General features: G+C 46.9%; 1 protein-coding gene across 1 annotated transcript in view; it reads left to right on the plus strand.

The window, feature by feature from the left end:
• LOC112222067 (ephrin type-B receptor 2-like) overlaps positions 1-15,077 on the plus strand; it is a 50,273-nt gene that overhangs the window by 14,379 nt on the left and 20,817 nt on the right. The window contains exons 2-3 of the mRNA XM_024384645.1: positions 12,227-12,291; positions 14,327-15,011. Of these exons, the coding sequence (XP_024240413.1) occupies positions 12,227-12,291; positions 14,327-15,011 (750 nt within the window). The remainder of the gene's footprint in view (positions 1-12,226; positions 12,292-14,326; positions 15,012-15,077) is intronic.

Consider the following 15,077-nt stretch of genomic DNA (forward strand, 5'->3'; position numbering starts at 1 on the left):
ACACCATAGTACCCTCCAAGCTCGTCATCAAGCTCGAGACCCTGGGTCTCGACCCCGCCCTGTGCAACTGGGTACTGGACTTTCTCACGGGCCGCCCCCAGGTGGTGAGGGTAGGCAACAACATCTCCTCCCCGCTGATCCTCAACACTGGGGCCCCACAAGGGTGCGTTCTGAGCCCTCTCCTGTACTCCCTGTTCACCCACGACTGCGTGGCCACGCACGCCTCCAACTCAATCATCAAGTTTGCGGACGACACAACAGTGGTAGGCTTGATTACCAACAACGACGAGACGGCCTACAGGGAGGAGGTGAGGGCCCTCGGAGTGTGGTGTCAGGAAAATAACCTCACACTCAACGTCAACAAAACTAAGGAGATGATTGTGGACTTCAGGAAACAGCAGAGGGAACACCCCCCTATCCACATCGATGGAACAGTAGTGGAGAGGGTAGCAAGTTTTAAGTTCCTCGGCATACATATCACAGACAAACTGAATTGGTCCACTCACACAGACAGCATCGTGAAGAAGGCGCAGCAGTACCTCTTCAACCTCAGGAGGCTGAAGAAATTCGGCTTGTCACCAAAAGCACTCACAAACTTCTACAGATGCACAATCGAGAGCATCCTGGCGGGCTGTATCACCGCCTGGTACGGCAACTGCTCCGCCCCCAACCGTAAGGCTCTCCAGAGGGTAGTGAGGTCTGCACAACGCATCACCGGGGGCAAACTACCTGCCCTCCAGGACACCTACACCACCCGATGTTACAGGAAGGCCATAAAGATCATCAAGGACATCAACCACCCGAGCCACTGCCTGTTCACCCCGCTATCATCCAGAAGGCGAGGTCAGTACAGGTGCATCAAAGCTGGGACCGAGAGACTGAAAAACAGCTTCTATCTCAAGGCCATCAGACTGTTAAACAGCCACCACTAACATTGAGTGGCTGCTGCCAACACACTGACACTGACACTGACTCAACTCCAGCCACTTTAATAATGGGAATTGATGGGAAATGATGTAAATATATCACTAGCCACTTTAAACAATGCTACCTTATATAATGTTACTTACCCTACATTATTCATCTCATATGCATACGTATATACTGTACTCTATATCATCGACTGCATCCTTATGTAATACATGTATCACTAGCCACTTTAACTATGCCACTTTGTTTACATACTCATCTCATATGTATATACTGTACTCGATACCATCTACTGTATCTTGCCTATGCTGCTCTGTACCATCACTCATTCATATATCCTTATGTACATATTCTTTATCCCCTTACACTGTGTATAAGACAGTAGTTTTGGAATTGTTAGTTAGATTACTTGTTGGTTATTACTGCATTGTCGGAACTAGAAGCACAAGCATTTCGCTACACTCGCATTAACATCTGCTAACCATGTGTATGTGACAAATAAAATTTGATTTGATTTGATTTAGTGCCCTCCAAGCTCATCACTAAGCTCAGGACCCTGGGACTGAACACCTTCCTCTGCAACTGGATCCAGGACTTTCTGACGGGCCTCCCCAGAAGGTGAGGGTAGGCTACAACACGTCTGCTACACTGACCCTCAACATGGGGGCCCTTAAGTGATGCGTGTTTAGTCCCCTACTGTACTCCCTGTTTACCCACGACTGCGTGGTCGCGCACAACTCCAACACCATCATTACGTTTTCTGACGACAGCCTATAGGAAAGAGGTCAGAAACGCCAGGACAACAACCTCTCCCTCAGCATCAGCAAGACAAGGGAGCTGATCATGGACTACGGGAAACCGAGGGTCGAGCATGCCCTCATCCACATTGACGGGCATGTGGTGGAGTGGGTCAACATATTCAAATTCCTCGGAGTCCACATCACTAAGGAATTATGATGGTCCACACACACCAACAAAGTTGTGAAGAAGGCACAACAACCCCTCTTCCCCCTCAGGAGGCTGCGGGGGATTTGGCATGGGCCCTCAGAACCTCTAAAAGTTCTACAGCTTCACCATTGAGAGCATCCTGACTGGCTGCATCACCACTTAGTATGGCAGCTGCTTGGCATCTGACCACAAGGCGCTACAGAGGGTAGTGTGTACGGCCCAGTACATCACTGGGGCCGAGTTCCCTGCCATCCAGGACCTCTATACCAGGCGGTGTCAGAGGAAGTGTCACGATCGTCATAAGGAGTGGACCAAAGCGCAGCGTGATTTGGGTTCATCATAATTTATTTAAATGTGAACCAGCAACAAAACAATAAAGAGAAACAAACAAACGTACAGCCTCGTAGGGCTCAAATGCAACAATACAAAAACAAGATCCCACAAACAACAAGTGGAAAAAGGCTGCCTAAGTATGATCCCCAATCAGAGACCATGATATACAGCTGTCTCTGATTGGGAACCATTCCCGGCCAACAAAGTAATAGAAAACATAGAATACACATAGAAATAATAAACTAGAACACCCCGCAGTCACGCCCTGACCTACTCCACCATAGAAAATAAAGGCTTTCTATGGTCAGGACGTGACAGGAAGGCCCTAAAAATTTACTCCAGCCACCCACGTCATAGGCTGTTGTCTCTGTTACCACACGGTAAGCAGGCCATCAGACAGCTAAATAGTTATTTAAATAGGTAACCAATAGCTACCTGGACTATCTGCATTGACCCTTTTATTATATAATTGTTTATTTTCTATTGTATTTAACCTTTTTGTAACTAGGCAAGTAAGTGAAGAACAAATTCTTATTTACAATGACAGCCTACAAGAAGATAAAAGGCCTCCTGCGGGACTATCTCTTTTGACTCATCACATACGCTGCTGCAACTGTTTATGATCTGTTCTGTTGCCCAGTCACTTTATCCCTACCTACATGTATATGTACATACAGTATCTACCTCAATTACCTCGTACCCCTGAACATCAACTCGGTACTGGTACCCCGTGTATATAGCCAAGTTATCGTTACTCATTGTGTATTTATTCGATTATTTGTCTATTATTTCTCTAAGTACAGTAACTTCGCGGCTGAGCCGTTGTTGCTCTTAGATGTTTCCACTTTCACTGTTGATCTACACCTGTTGTTTACAAAGCATGTGACAAATACAATGACATTTTATTTGATGTCCTTCAGCCTCTCTGATCAGTTGATTATGGGAAGTTTCAAGTCTTTTGTTGTTACTCCACTGCCTCTCTACCACAGGTGGCTTACATGAAACTGGAATCGTTGACCATTGTGGTTATTTGTGGTAATGTAATTGACACAGATATAGTAATGGACACTAGATCCTGGTTCATATTGGTCTAGTTTAATGTTTGGTGGCATATATTGCTGACATAACATTCTAATGTGGAATTTGTTGTGCTAATGCTGGTTACAAAGTAGAGGTCGACCGATTAATCGGAATGGCCGATTAATTAGGGACGATTTCAAATTTTCATAACAATCGGAAATCGGTATTTTTGGGCGCCGATTTCTGATTAAAAAAAAAAAAGAAAAAGAAAAAGATATTTTTTTATACCTTTATTTAACTTGGCAAGTCAGTTAAGAACGCATTCTTATTTTCAATGACGGCCTAGGAACGGTTGGTTAACTGCCTTGATCAGGGGCAGAACGACAGATTTTCACCTTGTCAGCTCAGGGGTGCCAATCTTGCAACCGCACAGTTAACTAGTCCAACGCTCTAACCATTGCACTCCATAAGTAGCCTGCCTGTTACGCGAATGCAGTAGAAGCCAAGGTAAATTGCTAGCTAGCATTAAACTTATCTTAAAAAAAACAATCAATCAATCATAATCACTAGTTATAAACTACTAATCCAGTTTAGCAGGCAATATTAACCAGGTGAAATGGTCATTTCTCTTGTGTTCATTGCACGTAGAGTCAGGGTATATGCAACAGTTTGGGCTGCCTGGCTCATTGCGAACTAATTTGCCAGAATTTTACGTAATTATGACATACATTGAAGGTTGTGCAATGTAACAAGATTATTTAGACTTAGGGATACCACCCGTTAGATAAAATACCAAACGGTTCCGTATTTCACTGAAATAATAAACGTTTTGTTTGCGAAATGATAGTTTCCGGATTCGATCATATTAATGACCAAAGGCTCGTATTTCTGTGTGTTATTATGTTATAATTAAGTCAAATTTGATAGAGCAGTCTGACTGAGCAGCAGCAGGCCCGTAATCATTAATTCAAACAGCACTTTCGTGCGTTTTGCCAGCAGCTCTTCGCAAGCACAGCGCTATTTATGACTTCAAGCCTATCAGCCTAATGGCTGGTGTAACCAATGTGAAATGGCTAGCTAGTTAGCTGGGTGTGCGCTAATACTGTTTCAAACGTCACTCGCTTTTAGATTTGGAGTAGTTATTCCCCTTGCGCTGCAAGGGCCGCGGCTTTTGTGGAGCGATGGGTAACGATGCTTCGAGTGTGGATGTTGTCGATGTGTTCCTGGTTCGAGCCCAGGTAGGGGCGAGGAGAGGGACGGAAGCTATACTGTTACACTGGCAATACTATAGTGCCTATAAGAACATCCAATAGTCAAAGGTATATGAAATACAAATGGTATAGAGAGAAATAGTCCTATAAATACTATATTAACTACAACCTAAAACCTTTTACCTCATGTTAAAAGGAACCACCAACTTTCATATGTTCTCATGTTTTGAGCAAGGAACTTAAATGTTAGCTTTTTTACATGGCACATATTTTACATGGCACACATTTTTACATGGCACATATTACTTTCTTCTCCAACACTTTTTTTTTGCAATATTTATACCAAATTGAACATGTTTCATTATTTATTTGAGGCTAAATTGATTTTATTGATGTTTTATATTAAGTTCAAATAAGTGTTAATTCAGTATTGTTGTCATTGTCATTATTACAACAACAGTTTTTTTTTAAATCGGCCAATTAATCGGTATCTGCTTTTTTCGTCCTCCAGTAAGCGGTATCGGTATCGGCGTTGAAAAATCATAATCGGTCGACCTCTATTACAAAGACTTTTGGTTATTTCTGGTTATAAAAAATACACTAGATGTCCAAAAGGATGTTGACACCTGCTCGTCGACCATCTCATTCCAAAATCCTGGGGGTTAATATGAGTTGGTTCCCCCTTTGCTGCTATAACAGCCTCCACTCTTCTGGGAAGGCTTTCCACTAGATGTTGCAACATTGCTGTGGGGACTTGCTTCCATTCAGCCACAAGAGCATTAGTGAGGTCGGGCTCGTGGTCGGCGTTCCAATTCATCTCAAAGGTGTTCGGTGGGGTTAAGGTCAGGGTTCTGTGCAGGCCAGTCAAGTTCTTCCGCGCTGATCTCGACAAACCATTTCTGTATACACCTCGCTTTGTGCATGGGGGCATTGTCATGCTGGAGCAGGGAAGGACTTTCCCCAAACTGTTGCCATGAAGTTGGAAGCACAGAATCATCTAGAATGTCATTGTATGCTGTATCGTTAATATTTTCCTTCACTGTAACAAAGGTGCCTGAACAATGAAAAACAGCCCAAGCCCATTATTCCTCCTCCACCAAACTTTACAGATGGCACTATCGGGCAGGAATCGTTCTCCTGGCATCCGCCAAACCCAGATTAGTCCGTCGGATTGCCAGATGGTGAAGTGTGATTCATCACGTCAGAGAACTCGTTTCCACTGCTCCAGAGTCCAATGTCGGCAAGCTTTACATCACTCCAGCCGATGCTTGTCATTGTGCGTGGTGATCTTAGGCTTGTGTGCGGCTGCTCGGCCATGGAAACCCATTTCATGAAGTTCTCGACGAACAGTTCTTGTACTGACGTTGCTTTCAGAGGCCTTTCAGAGGCAGTTTGGAACTCGGTTGAGGACAGACAATTTTACGAGCTACACGCTTCAGCACTCGGCTGTCCCGTTCTGTGAGCTTGTGTGGCCTACCACTTCGCGGCTGAGCCGTTGTTGCTCTTAGATGTTTCCACTTCACAATAACAGCACTTACAGTTGACCGGGCAAATCTAGCAGGGCAGAAATTTGACGAACTGACTTGTTGGAAAGGTGGCATCCTATGATGGTACCACGTTGAAAGTCACAGAGCTCTTCAGTACGGGCCATTCTACTGCCAATGTTCGTCTATGGAGATTGCATGGGTGTGTGATCGATTTTATGCACCTGTCTTGTTGTTCAATGTCATGACCGAGCACTCTGAGCTGGCTCTGTTTGGCAGCCAGTAGGTTTGCCTATCTGTTTGTACTTTCACTCTGCCTCTGTGTTTTCACTATAATCAGTTAGCTAGGTCCATAATGATTCACATGTACTGTTAGAAGGATGTTAGAAGAATCTCAGGTCAATGATCATTAGACGTGATGAAGTATAGAGTAACTACATGATGTTGTGATCCATCTCTAAGAACTCAGGGTCAGCCATGGTCTTTGCCCTTTCAGCAACCAATGGTGTAACAAAGCAATCTGTCAATCAATCAAAGTCTATTTATATATCATTGTTACATCAACAATAACCCAGCCTAGATCCCAAAGACCAAGCAGCAGCACAGTGGAAAAGACAAAATAAATCTGGAGAGGAACCAGACTCAGAGGTTCCTCCAATAATGGAAATCATAATGTACTGTACAGTGTGTCCCATCTCTCCTCTCTGTCCATCAGTTGAGAGTTTCAGACAGAGGTGTGCTAAAGAGAGATCATCTGGGGCTGTTTTTCTCCTGAACATTTGACCTGACTGGGGGGGGGGTTGTTTTTTAATAGTTAAAAGCAGGAGATTTTCCTGGTTGGGTTTGGTTGCCAGTGCGAAATCCTGGCCCTAGTATGGCGACTCGAGTGTTGATTCTCTAGGGTGGCAGACTGTATTTCAGTGTCCTTGTGGACTGGCCATTGATGCTCATGGCTTTCCATAAGTCGTTGTCCTCAACAGCAGATGTGGGGGTACCAGGCAGTGTGTTATCACGAGGATAAACACTTGATAAACAACTAACCCTTTCCCCCCAAAGTATAGTTTCCATATAGTTCCATTTTGCTAGTGCTCAGTCTGCATAGTCAGAGAACAATTCATGTTCTACCACTGTATAAGTATATTGTAGCCTGTCCCCCTCCCTGTATTCCCTACCACCATATAAGGCTTAAATATATCTCTTCACTCAGCAGCACTGCACTAATAGGACCCTGTGAATAATTGAAAATGTGTCAGTCTACACAAGCAAAGTCAGTCTACAGTGGGCGAATTGTGGCCTACTTGCCCTCCCCCCTCTGGTGGGGGTAGGAAGATGAGAGATTATGAGCTTTACTATGTGTGTGTGTGTGTGTGTGTGTGTGTGTGTGGATACTGATGTTCAATTATTATGGATTGGATATAGTGTGTGTGAGGAAGAGTGAGAGAGAGGGGGGGACGAGGACAAGAGAGAGGGCAAGAGAGAGCAGATGTCACCGGGCAGAGTCATCCATGACCCTTCCTTCTGTAGCAAGTGCGGTTGAGGTGCAGGAGAATGTCCCTGTGTCCCCCTTTGCGAGACTGCACAATAGAGGTCTTCACAGGACCAACAGGCACGAAATTCTGAGATCTGACCTGGGACTCAAGCGGGTCCGGTTCCTAAATTTAGACTTTTGTCTCGGATCTAGGTCGGGTTTGATATAATTGTTTCAGGTATGTGCAATTAAATGTGCAATTAAAATAAATGTACTGACTGGACCCGATTGGACTCGTCCTCTGTTAATTTAATGTGTGTGAGTCAGTGAAAACTGCGTGAGCTTGTTATCTGTGTCAGCCAATTACAACACAATATAACATATAGCTTATGTCCAGCTGAAACTGGTTCCAGCTGCTCACGTCACATGCGCCTGCTGCTGAAGAGAGCGAGTGCGAGTGAAAGGAGCCTTGGCCTGGGCTACTGTTGATTGTGTAGATGGAGGCCATTTTTATTGAAGTAAAGCAAAAGCTAGAGGAGAATAGTGAAAAGCAACTTACAAGACCCCGGAGCCCAGAAGACGATATCCCGGAGCCTATTATTTTCTCTTTGTTTGTTATTTAATTATACACCCTTGAAACCGAGCTAATACAATTCTGTCCATGTCTGATCTGTGTAAACAGCTCGACCAAGCCCCCTGGTCTGCCACAAGTGGTGGAGAATGCGGGCTGATAATGTGGTCAGTTCAGGGTTGTCGTTTACGCAGCATCAGCACATACGAGTTGATAGCTCAGTTCATCTGGGCCCAACAAGCACAACAGGCAGGTCAGGAACAAACGCTAGAGGAACAGCGCCTACAAAATGTCCACCTCGTTGAGGAAATCAGGAAGCTACAAGGAGGAGTGAAGCTCTATTGGACTCTGGGAGTGTAGTTACACTCGTAGCCACGAGTCTGCTGGCCCAGGTGACCGAATGTGGCAGGGAGATGTCCGTTTCCTGTGTCCACGGTGACACCAAGCGATATCTGACCGTACAAGCCAACATCGTGACGCCACAAGGGAGCTGCCAGATGATGGTTGGTGCTGAACCGGAGTTGCCGATACCTCTCCTTGTGGGACGAGATTGTCCGCTGTGGAGGCATGAGCTGAGGAAAAAGGTACGAGCCGGCGGGAGACGAGAGCGAGGACTACACGTCGCCTGCACGGCACGGAAACAAGCGGTTGACAAACCCGTATGTACAGATTCAGAGTCTGAGGGGGTGCCAGACACCGACCCCCCTGGTGAACAACTGGAGGAGGGGCCCATCCTCCCCCTCATCGATTTCGAGGGACCAGCAAAGACCCAAGTGATAGCGGTGGATGGCCAACTACTTTCGGGGGTGAGTGTCTGGCGATACCCCCATTTCCAAATCAAGAATAACCTTTTGTATCAGGTGTTGCGCCACAAGGGGAACTTCGAGAGGTACTGTTGCTGCCCCGACAGTAGGTGGGAACCGTTCTTCAGCTGGCCCACACCCATCTGTTGGGGGCGCACCTGGGAATGGAGAAGACTCGGGAACGGATTGCCGCCCGGGTCCACTGGCCCAGGATGAGGATGGCCGTGGAAGACTATTGTCGCAGCTGCCCGGAATGTCAAATCACTGCCCCAAAAGCCCACTTCCGAAACCCTCTGGTCCCCCTACCGATCATCGGGTTGCCCTTTGAACGCATCACCATGGACATAGTGGAACTCCTGGTAAAAACGTCACGAGGACACCGGAACATCTTGGTAATAGTAGATTATGCCACCAAGTATCCCGAGGCCATTCACCTACAGGCGGCGGTCTCCAAGGGAATCGCCCAGGAGCTGTTCCACCTCTTTAGCTGGGTAGGCATCCCGAACAAGATCCTGACTGACCAGGGTACCGAGTTCATGTCCCACCCAATAAAAGATTTGTCTGCTCTCCTGCAGATCAAGCAGATCCGGACCACCATCTTTCACCCGCAGACGGATGGGCTCGTCGAGCAGTTCAATAAAACGCTCAATCAAATGCTGCAGAAGGTCATCGAGCAGGATGAGAAAAACTAGGACCAGCTACTACCATACCTAATTTTCTCGGTCAGAGAAGTGCCCCAGTCATTCACGCGTTTTCCCCTTTTGAACTCCTCTATGGGAGGGGGCCACTTGGTCTACTGGGCCTCGCCAAGAAGGTATGGGAAGCACAACCGACCCCCTGACGCAGTGTGGTAGAACACGTGGAGATGACGAGGGAGCAGATGACAGCCATATGGCCAGTGGTAAGGGAACATATGGAGAAGGCCCAATGCGCCCAAGCCCAGGTCTACAATCGGGGAACCCATACCCAATAATTCCAGGTGGGAGACAAGGTGCTGGTCCTAATCCCCATGTCAGAAAGTATGTTCGTGGCATCATGGCACGGGCCGAAGAGGTGATAGAGAAGCTGGAACCCGTCAATTACCGCGTACAGCAGCCGGGGAGGCGGAAACCCCAACAGATTTTCCACGTTAACCTATTGAAGAGGTGACACGAGAGGACATCCTTGGCCGTGTTATGGTCGGGACCCAGGATGCCAACGGTACCAGTAGTGGTCACAAGCAATAAGGATCTCAACCCGACCCAGAAGCAAACGCTCCTGGAGCTCGTCGATCGGAACACGGCGGTCATTGAACAGCACGTCCGCACCCAGCTCCGGGGAAACGGTACGAAAAAGAGGCCATGTCGGATCCCCGAGGCCCGAAGGAAGGCAGTAAAGCAGGAAGTGGAGGCTATGCTGAGGATGGGGTACATCGAAGAGTCCCACAGCACATGGTGCAGCTCCATCGTGTTGGACGGTAGCCTGTGGTTCTGTAATGACTTCCGGGGTGTGAACAACATCAGTTTGTTCGATGCCTACCATATTCCAAGGGTGGACTAGCTCATCGACCAATTAGGAAAGGCCCAGTACATCAGCACCCTCGACCTGACCAAAGGATATTGGCAGGTACCGTTGGCAACCTCCTCCTGGGAGTAGACGGAGTTTTCAATACCGGAGAGCTTATATCAGTACCGGGTGCTCCCATTCGGTCTCGGACCCCCGCCCACGTTCCAGCGCCTGATGGACCGAGTCCTCCGACCCCACCAACAGTACTCAGTGGCCTATTTGGATGATATCTACAGCCAAGGTTGGGAAGAGCACCTGACACACCTCCAGGCGGTGCTGGATGTGCTCAGGCAAGCCAGATTGACAGCGAACCCCACAAAATGCAAGCTAGGCTTCGAGGAGGTGGAGTACCTGGGGTATTTGATTGGACAGGAGGAACGTCAAGCCCCAGGAGAGGAAGGTCCATGCGGTGCGTGATTGGCCCGTTCAATGTACCAAGACACACGTCAAGTCCTTCCTGGGAATGGCAGGATACTACAGCTGGTTAATCCCGAACTTTGAGGCTATAGCCTCCCCCCTTACAGATCTAACCAGTGTCCGCCTCCCGTGAAACAGTGAAATGGATGGGCGAGACCGAAGCGTCATTCAGGCGCCTAAAGGATCTGCTGTGCTCCCATCCGATTCTCGTAACGCCAGATGGACGGTAGCGGTAAAGTGGGCGCTAGACACTCAAGTATTACCTGTTGTGTACCCACTTCACCCTGGTCTCAGACCATGCTCCCCTGGTCTGGAAGGCCAGGGGAAGGGACACAAACGATCGGTTCACCAGGTAGTTGTTGTCCCTTCAACGCTTCTCTTTTTCTGTTGTGTACATGTCTGGAGCGAAGCATGGGAACGGGGATGCCCTATCGAGAAGGGAGACATACGTTGCACTGTCGACAGCCCCCCCCCTAGAAGGCCAGCATCCCGGAGTCGCCTCTTCACTGTTGACGTTGAGACTGGTGTTTTGCGGGTACTATTTCATGAAGCTGCCAGTTGAGGACTTGTGAGGCTTCTGTTTCTCAAAGTAGACACTCTAATGTACTTGTCCTCTTGCTCAATTGTGCACCGGGGCCTCGCACTCCTCTTTCTATTCTGGTTAGAGCCAGTTTGCACTGTTCTACAGAAGGGAGTAGTACACAGCGTTGTACGAGATCTTCAGTTTCTTGGCAATTTCTCGTATGGAATAGCCTTAATTTCTCAGAACAAGAATAGACTGACGAGTTTCAGAAGAAAGTTATTTGTTTCTGGCCCTTTTGAGGCTGTAATCTAACCCACAAATGCTGATGCTCCAGATACTCAACTAGCCTAAAGAATGTCAGTTTTATTGCTTCTTTAATCAGAACAACAGTTTTTAGCTCTGCTCACATAATTGCAAAAGGGTTTTCTAATGATCAATTAGCCTTTTAAAATGATAAACTTGGATTAGCTAACACAATGGGCCATTGGAAGACAGGAGTGATGGTTGCTGATAATGGGCCTCTGTACGCCTATGTAGATATTCCATAAAAATACAAATTGTCTACACTGTATTTCTGATCAATTTGATGTTATTTTAATGGCCACATTTTTTCCTTTTCTTTCAAAAACAAGGAAATGTCAAAATGACCCCAAACTTTTGAACGGTAGTGTACATGTAAAGACTCCAGAGATTTACAGGTAAAGACTCCAGAGATTTACAGGTAAAGACTCCAGAGGTATACAAATAAAGAATCCAGAGATCAAGCGAAGAGCAGAGGGGATAGAAGGTATCCCTGTTACAACCCTCTATCGAAGGATGAATGGATGAATCTGTGGCTAGAGAAACAGACTACTATTTTTCCACACAGTATTTCACAATGAGATGTAACATGTGTCTTGCTGTATGGGGCACCCTGTTTTGCAATTGTGCTTTTTAATAGTACTTGAACTTGTACCTCTTGATTTCTCTGTAGAAATACTCATGGACTCTACGACGGCAACAGCAGAGCTGGGATGGACTATCTACCCAGCATTGGGGGTGAGTAAAACATTTTACTAGCTTTTAAAACTTGTAGTAATTTTGCAGATCCATTTTTGGATCGTCTCCAGTAGCAGCAATGAGAAGGCCAATGTAGAACAACAACAACAAGAGTATATCATGAATTTATACTTCCCCTATTTGTTTACCGCCATGTTCATACAGCACTGTTGTGGGAAAACAATTAGGGGCAGTAATACTGTATCTCAGGTCTTAGGCAGGAAAAGAAATGCAGGTTGACATTTATTGTCATGAATCTTGCCCTGGAGGCAGAACTGAGTGATTTCCGCTAGATGGACCAGCTTCAAAATCACAATTGGCTATATCGTAAAAATGCATGAAAACAAAAATGTGCTTTTTGGTTTTAATTTAAGGTTTGGGTTTGGCATTAAGGTCAGCAGTGGGGTTAAGGTTAGAGTTAGGTTTAAAATCCAATTTTATGACTTTGTGGCTGTGCCAGCTAGCGACCACTCTGTAGAGCTGCCTCAAGGCAAAATTCATGACAATAAATTCCAACCTCCTCCTGGTGTAGGCGTTAGAGTTAATCAAAATAACCTTCTAAGTCAAAGTGATTTGGGGGAAATAAATTGGAAAGGTGGGAGTTTGAGGAATTGCAAAGTTGTTTTATTTATTATGTTGAAGGAAGATTTTCTTGTCATACTGAAATTAATCATTTATCAAGTGTGTGTGTGATGTAAGGAAGATAAACAATGTGAAAGCAGGTCAAGCCGCAAACCAAGTGATACTTCAAGGGAGTCTTATTGCTTAATAGTCTGACTGTCTGCTCTTTGTGCAAGCCTCCGAACAATGTAGCCCAGGAAGACAATTGTCTGACATGAAAATGTACTATTTTATGTTTGGTATCTACGGTCCACAGGAGGTTGGTGGCACCTTAATTGGGGAGGAGGGCTTGTGCTAATGGCTGGACAGAATAGGTTGAATGGTATCAAATACATCAAACACATGGTTTGATGCCGTAACATTCGCTCCGTTCCAGCCATAATTAAGAACCGTCCTCCCCTCAGCAGCCTCCACTGAGCCATAATTAAGAACCGTCCTCCCCTCAGCAGCCTCCACTGAGCCATTATTAAGAAGTCCTCCCCACAGCAGCCTCCACTGAGCCATATTAAGAACCGTCCTCCCCTCAGCAGCCTCCACTGAGCCATTATTAAGAACCGTCCTCCCCACAGCAGCCTCCACTGAGCCATTATTAAGAACCGTCCTCCCCTCAGCAGCCTCCACTGAGCCATAAGAACCGTCCTCCCCTCAGCAGCCTCCAACCGTCCTCCCCAAAGCAGCCTCCACTGAGCCATTATTAAGAACCATCCTCCCCTCAGCAGCCTCCACTGAGCCATAATTAAGAACCGTCCTCCCCACAGCAGCCTCCACTGAGCCATTATTAAGAGCCGTCCTCCCCTCAGCAGCCTCCACTGAGCCATAATTAAGAACCGTCCTCCCCAAAGCAGCCTCCACTGAGCCATTATTAAGAACCGTCCTCCCCTCAGCAGCCTCCACTGAGCCATAATTAAGAACCGTCCTCCCCTCAGCAGCCTCCACTGAGCCATTATTAAGAACCGTCCTCACCACAGCAGCCTCCACTGAGCCATTATTAAGAGCCGTCCTCCCCTCAGCAGCCTCCACTGCTACGGACTGTGTTAGTAATTTTGAAGAGGTGTGAAGTCTGGCTCAGACAAAGGTCTAAAATAACATGCAGAAATATAGCAATCTTATCTGATAACAATGTTATCTGACAGTTTATTAAATTGGATATTGTAACTTAGAAACTTGTTGGAAAGTGTCAAATTGGATGATTTATGTATTTCAATTATATTTCATATCATATTGTTACCACATGTATTGTGATAATAACCATAATATGGGTTTTGGGGGTTTTATTGCCTTGAACAGTAATACAATGACCAGTAATAAAATGACCAGTAATCAAATGTCCTGTTAAATTAATATGTTGACTGATGACTTGTTTTCACTGGTCATGGATGTTAAACTGACCTCTTGCTCTATCTGTCCCTGGCAGTGGGAGGAGGTGAGTGGATACGACGAAAACATGAACACCATCCGCACTTACCAGGTGTGCAATGTCTTTGACAACAACCAGAACAACTGGGTACGCACCAAGTACATCAGCCGGCGAGGGGCCCAGCGCATCCACGTGGAGATGAAGTTCTCGGTGCGGGACTGCAGCTCCATCCCCAGCGTCCCCGGCTCCTGTAAGGAGACCTTTAACCTTTACTACTACGAGACGGACTCAGACACGGCCAATAAGGTGTCCCCTGCCTGGATGGAAAACCCCTGGATCAAGGTCGACACCATCGCAGCCGACGAGAGCTTCTCCCAGGTGGATCTGGGCGTCCGAGTGATGAAAATCAACACGGAGGTACGAAGCTTCGGCCCTGTGTCACGCCAAGGCTTCTATCTGGCCTTCCAGGACTATGGTGGCTGCATGTCGCTGATCGCCGTGCGCATCTTCTACAGGAAGTGCCCCCGCGTGGTCCTGAACGGCGCCGTGTTCCCCGAGACCCTGTCAGGGGCGGAGAGCACCTCCCTGGTGGCAGCACGGGGTGTGTGCGTGCCCAACGGGGAGGAGGTGGACGTGCCCATCAAGCTCTACTGTAACGGGGACGGGGAGTGGATGGTGCCCATCGGGCGCTGCATGTGCAAGGCTGGGCACGAGGCGGTGGAGAATGGCACCGTGTGTCGAGGTGAGAGCTGCTGACATAATGTGTTTACTGCTAATGTGGGCGTTTGGCCTTAGGGTCTACACATGT

Source organism: Oncorhynchus tshawytscha, linkage group LG22 (assembly GCF_018296145.1).
Source record: "Oncorhynchus tshawytscha isolate Ot180627B linkage group LG22, Otsh_v2.0, whole genome shotgun sequence".
In the NCBI taxonomy this organism is placed as follows: Eukaryota; Metazoa; Chordata; class Actinopteri; order Salmoniformes; family Salmonidae; genus Oncorhynchus; species Oncorhynchus tshawytscha.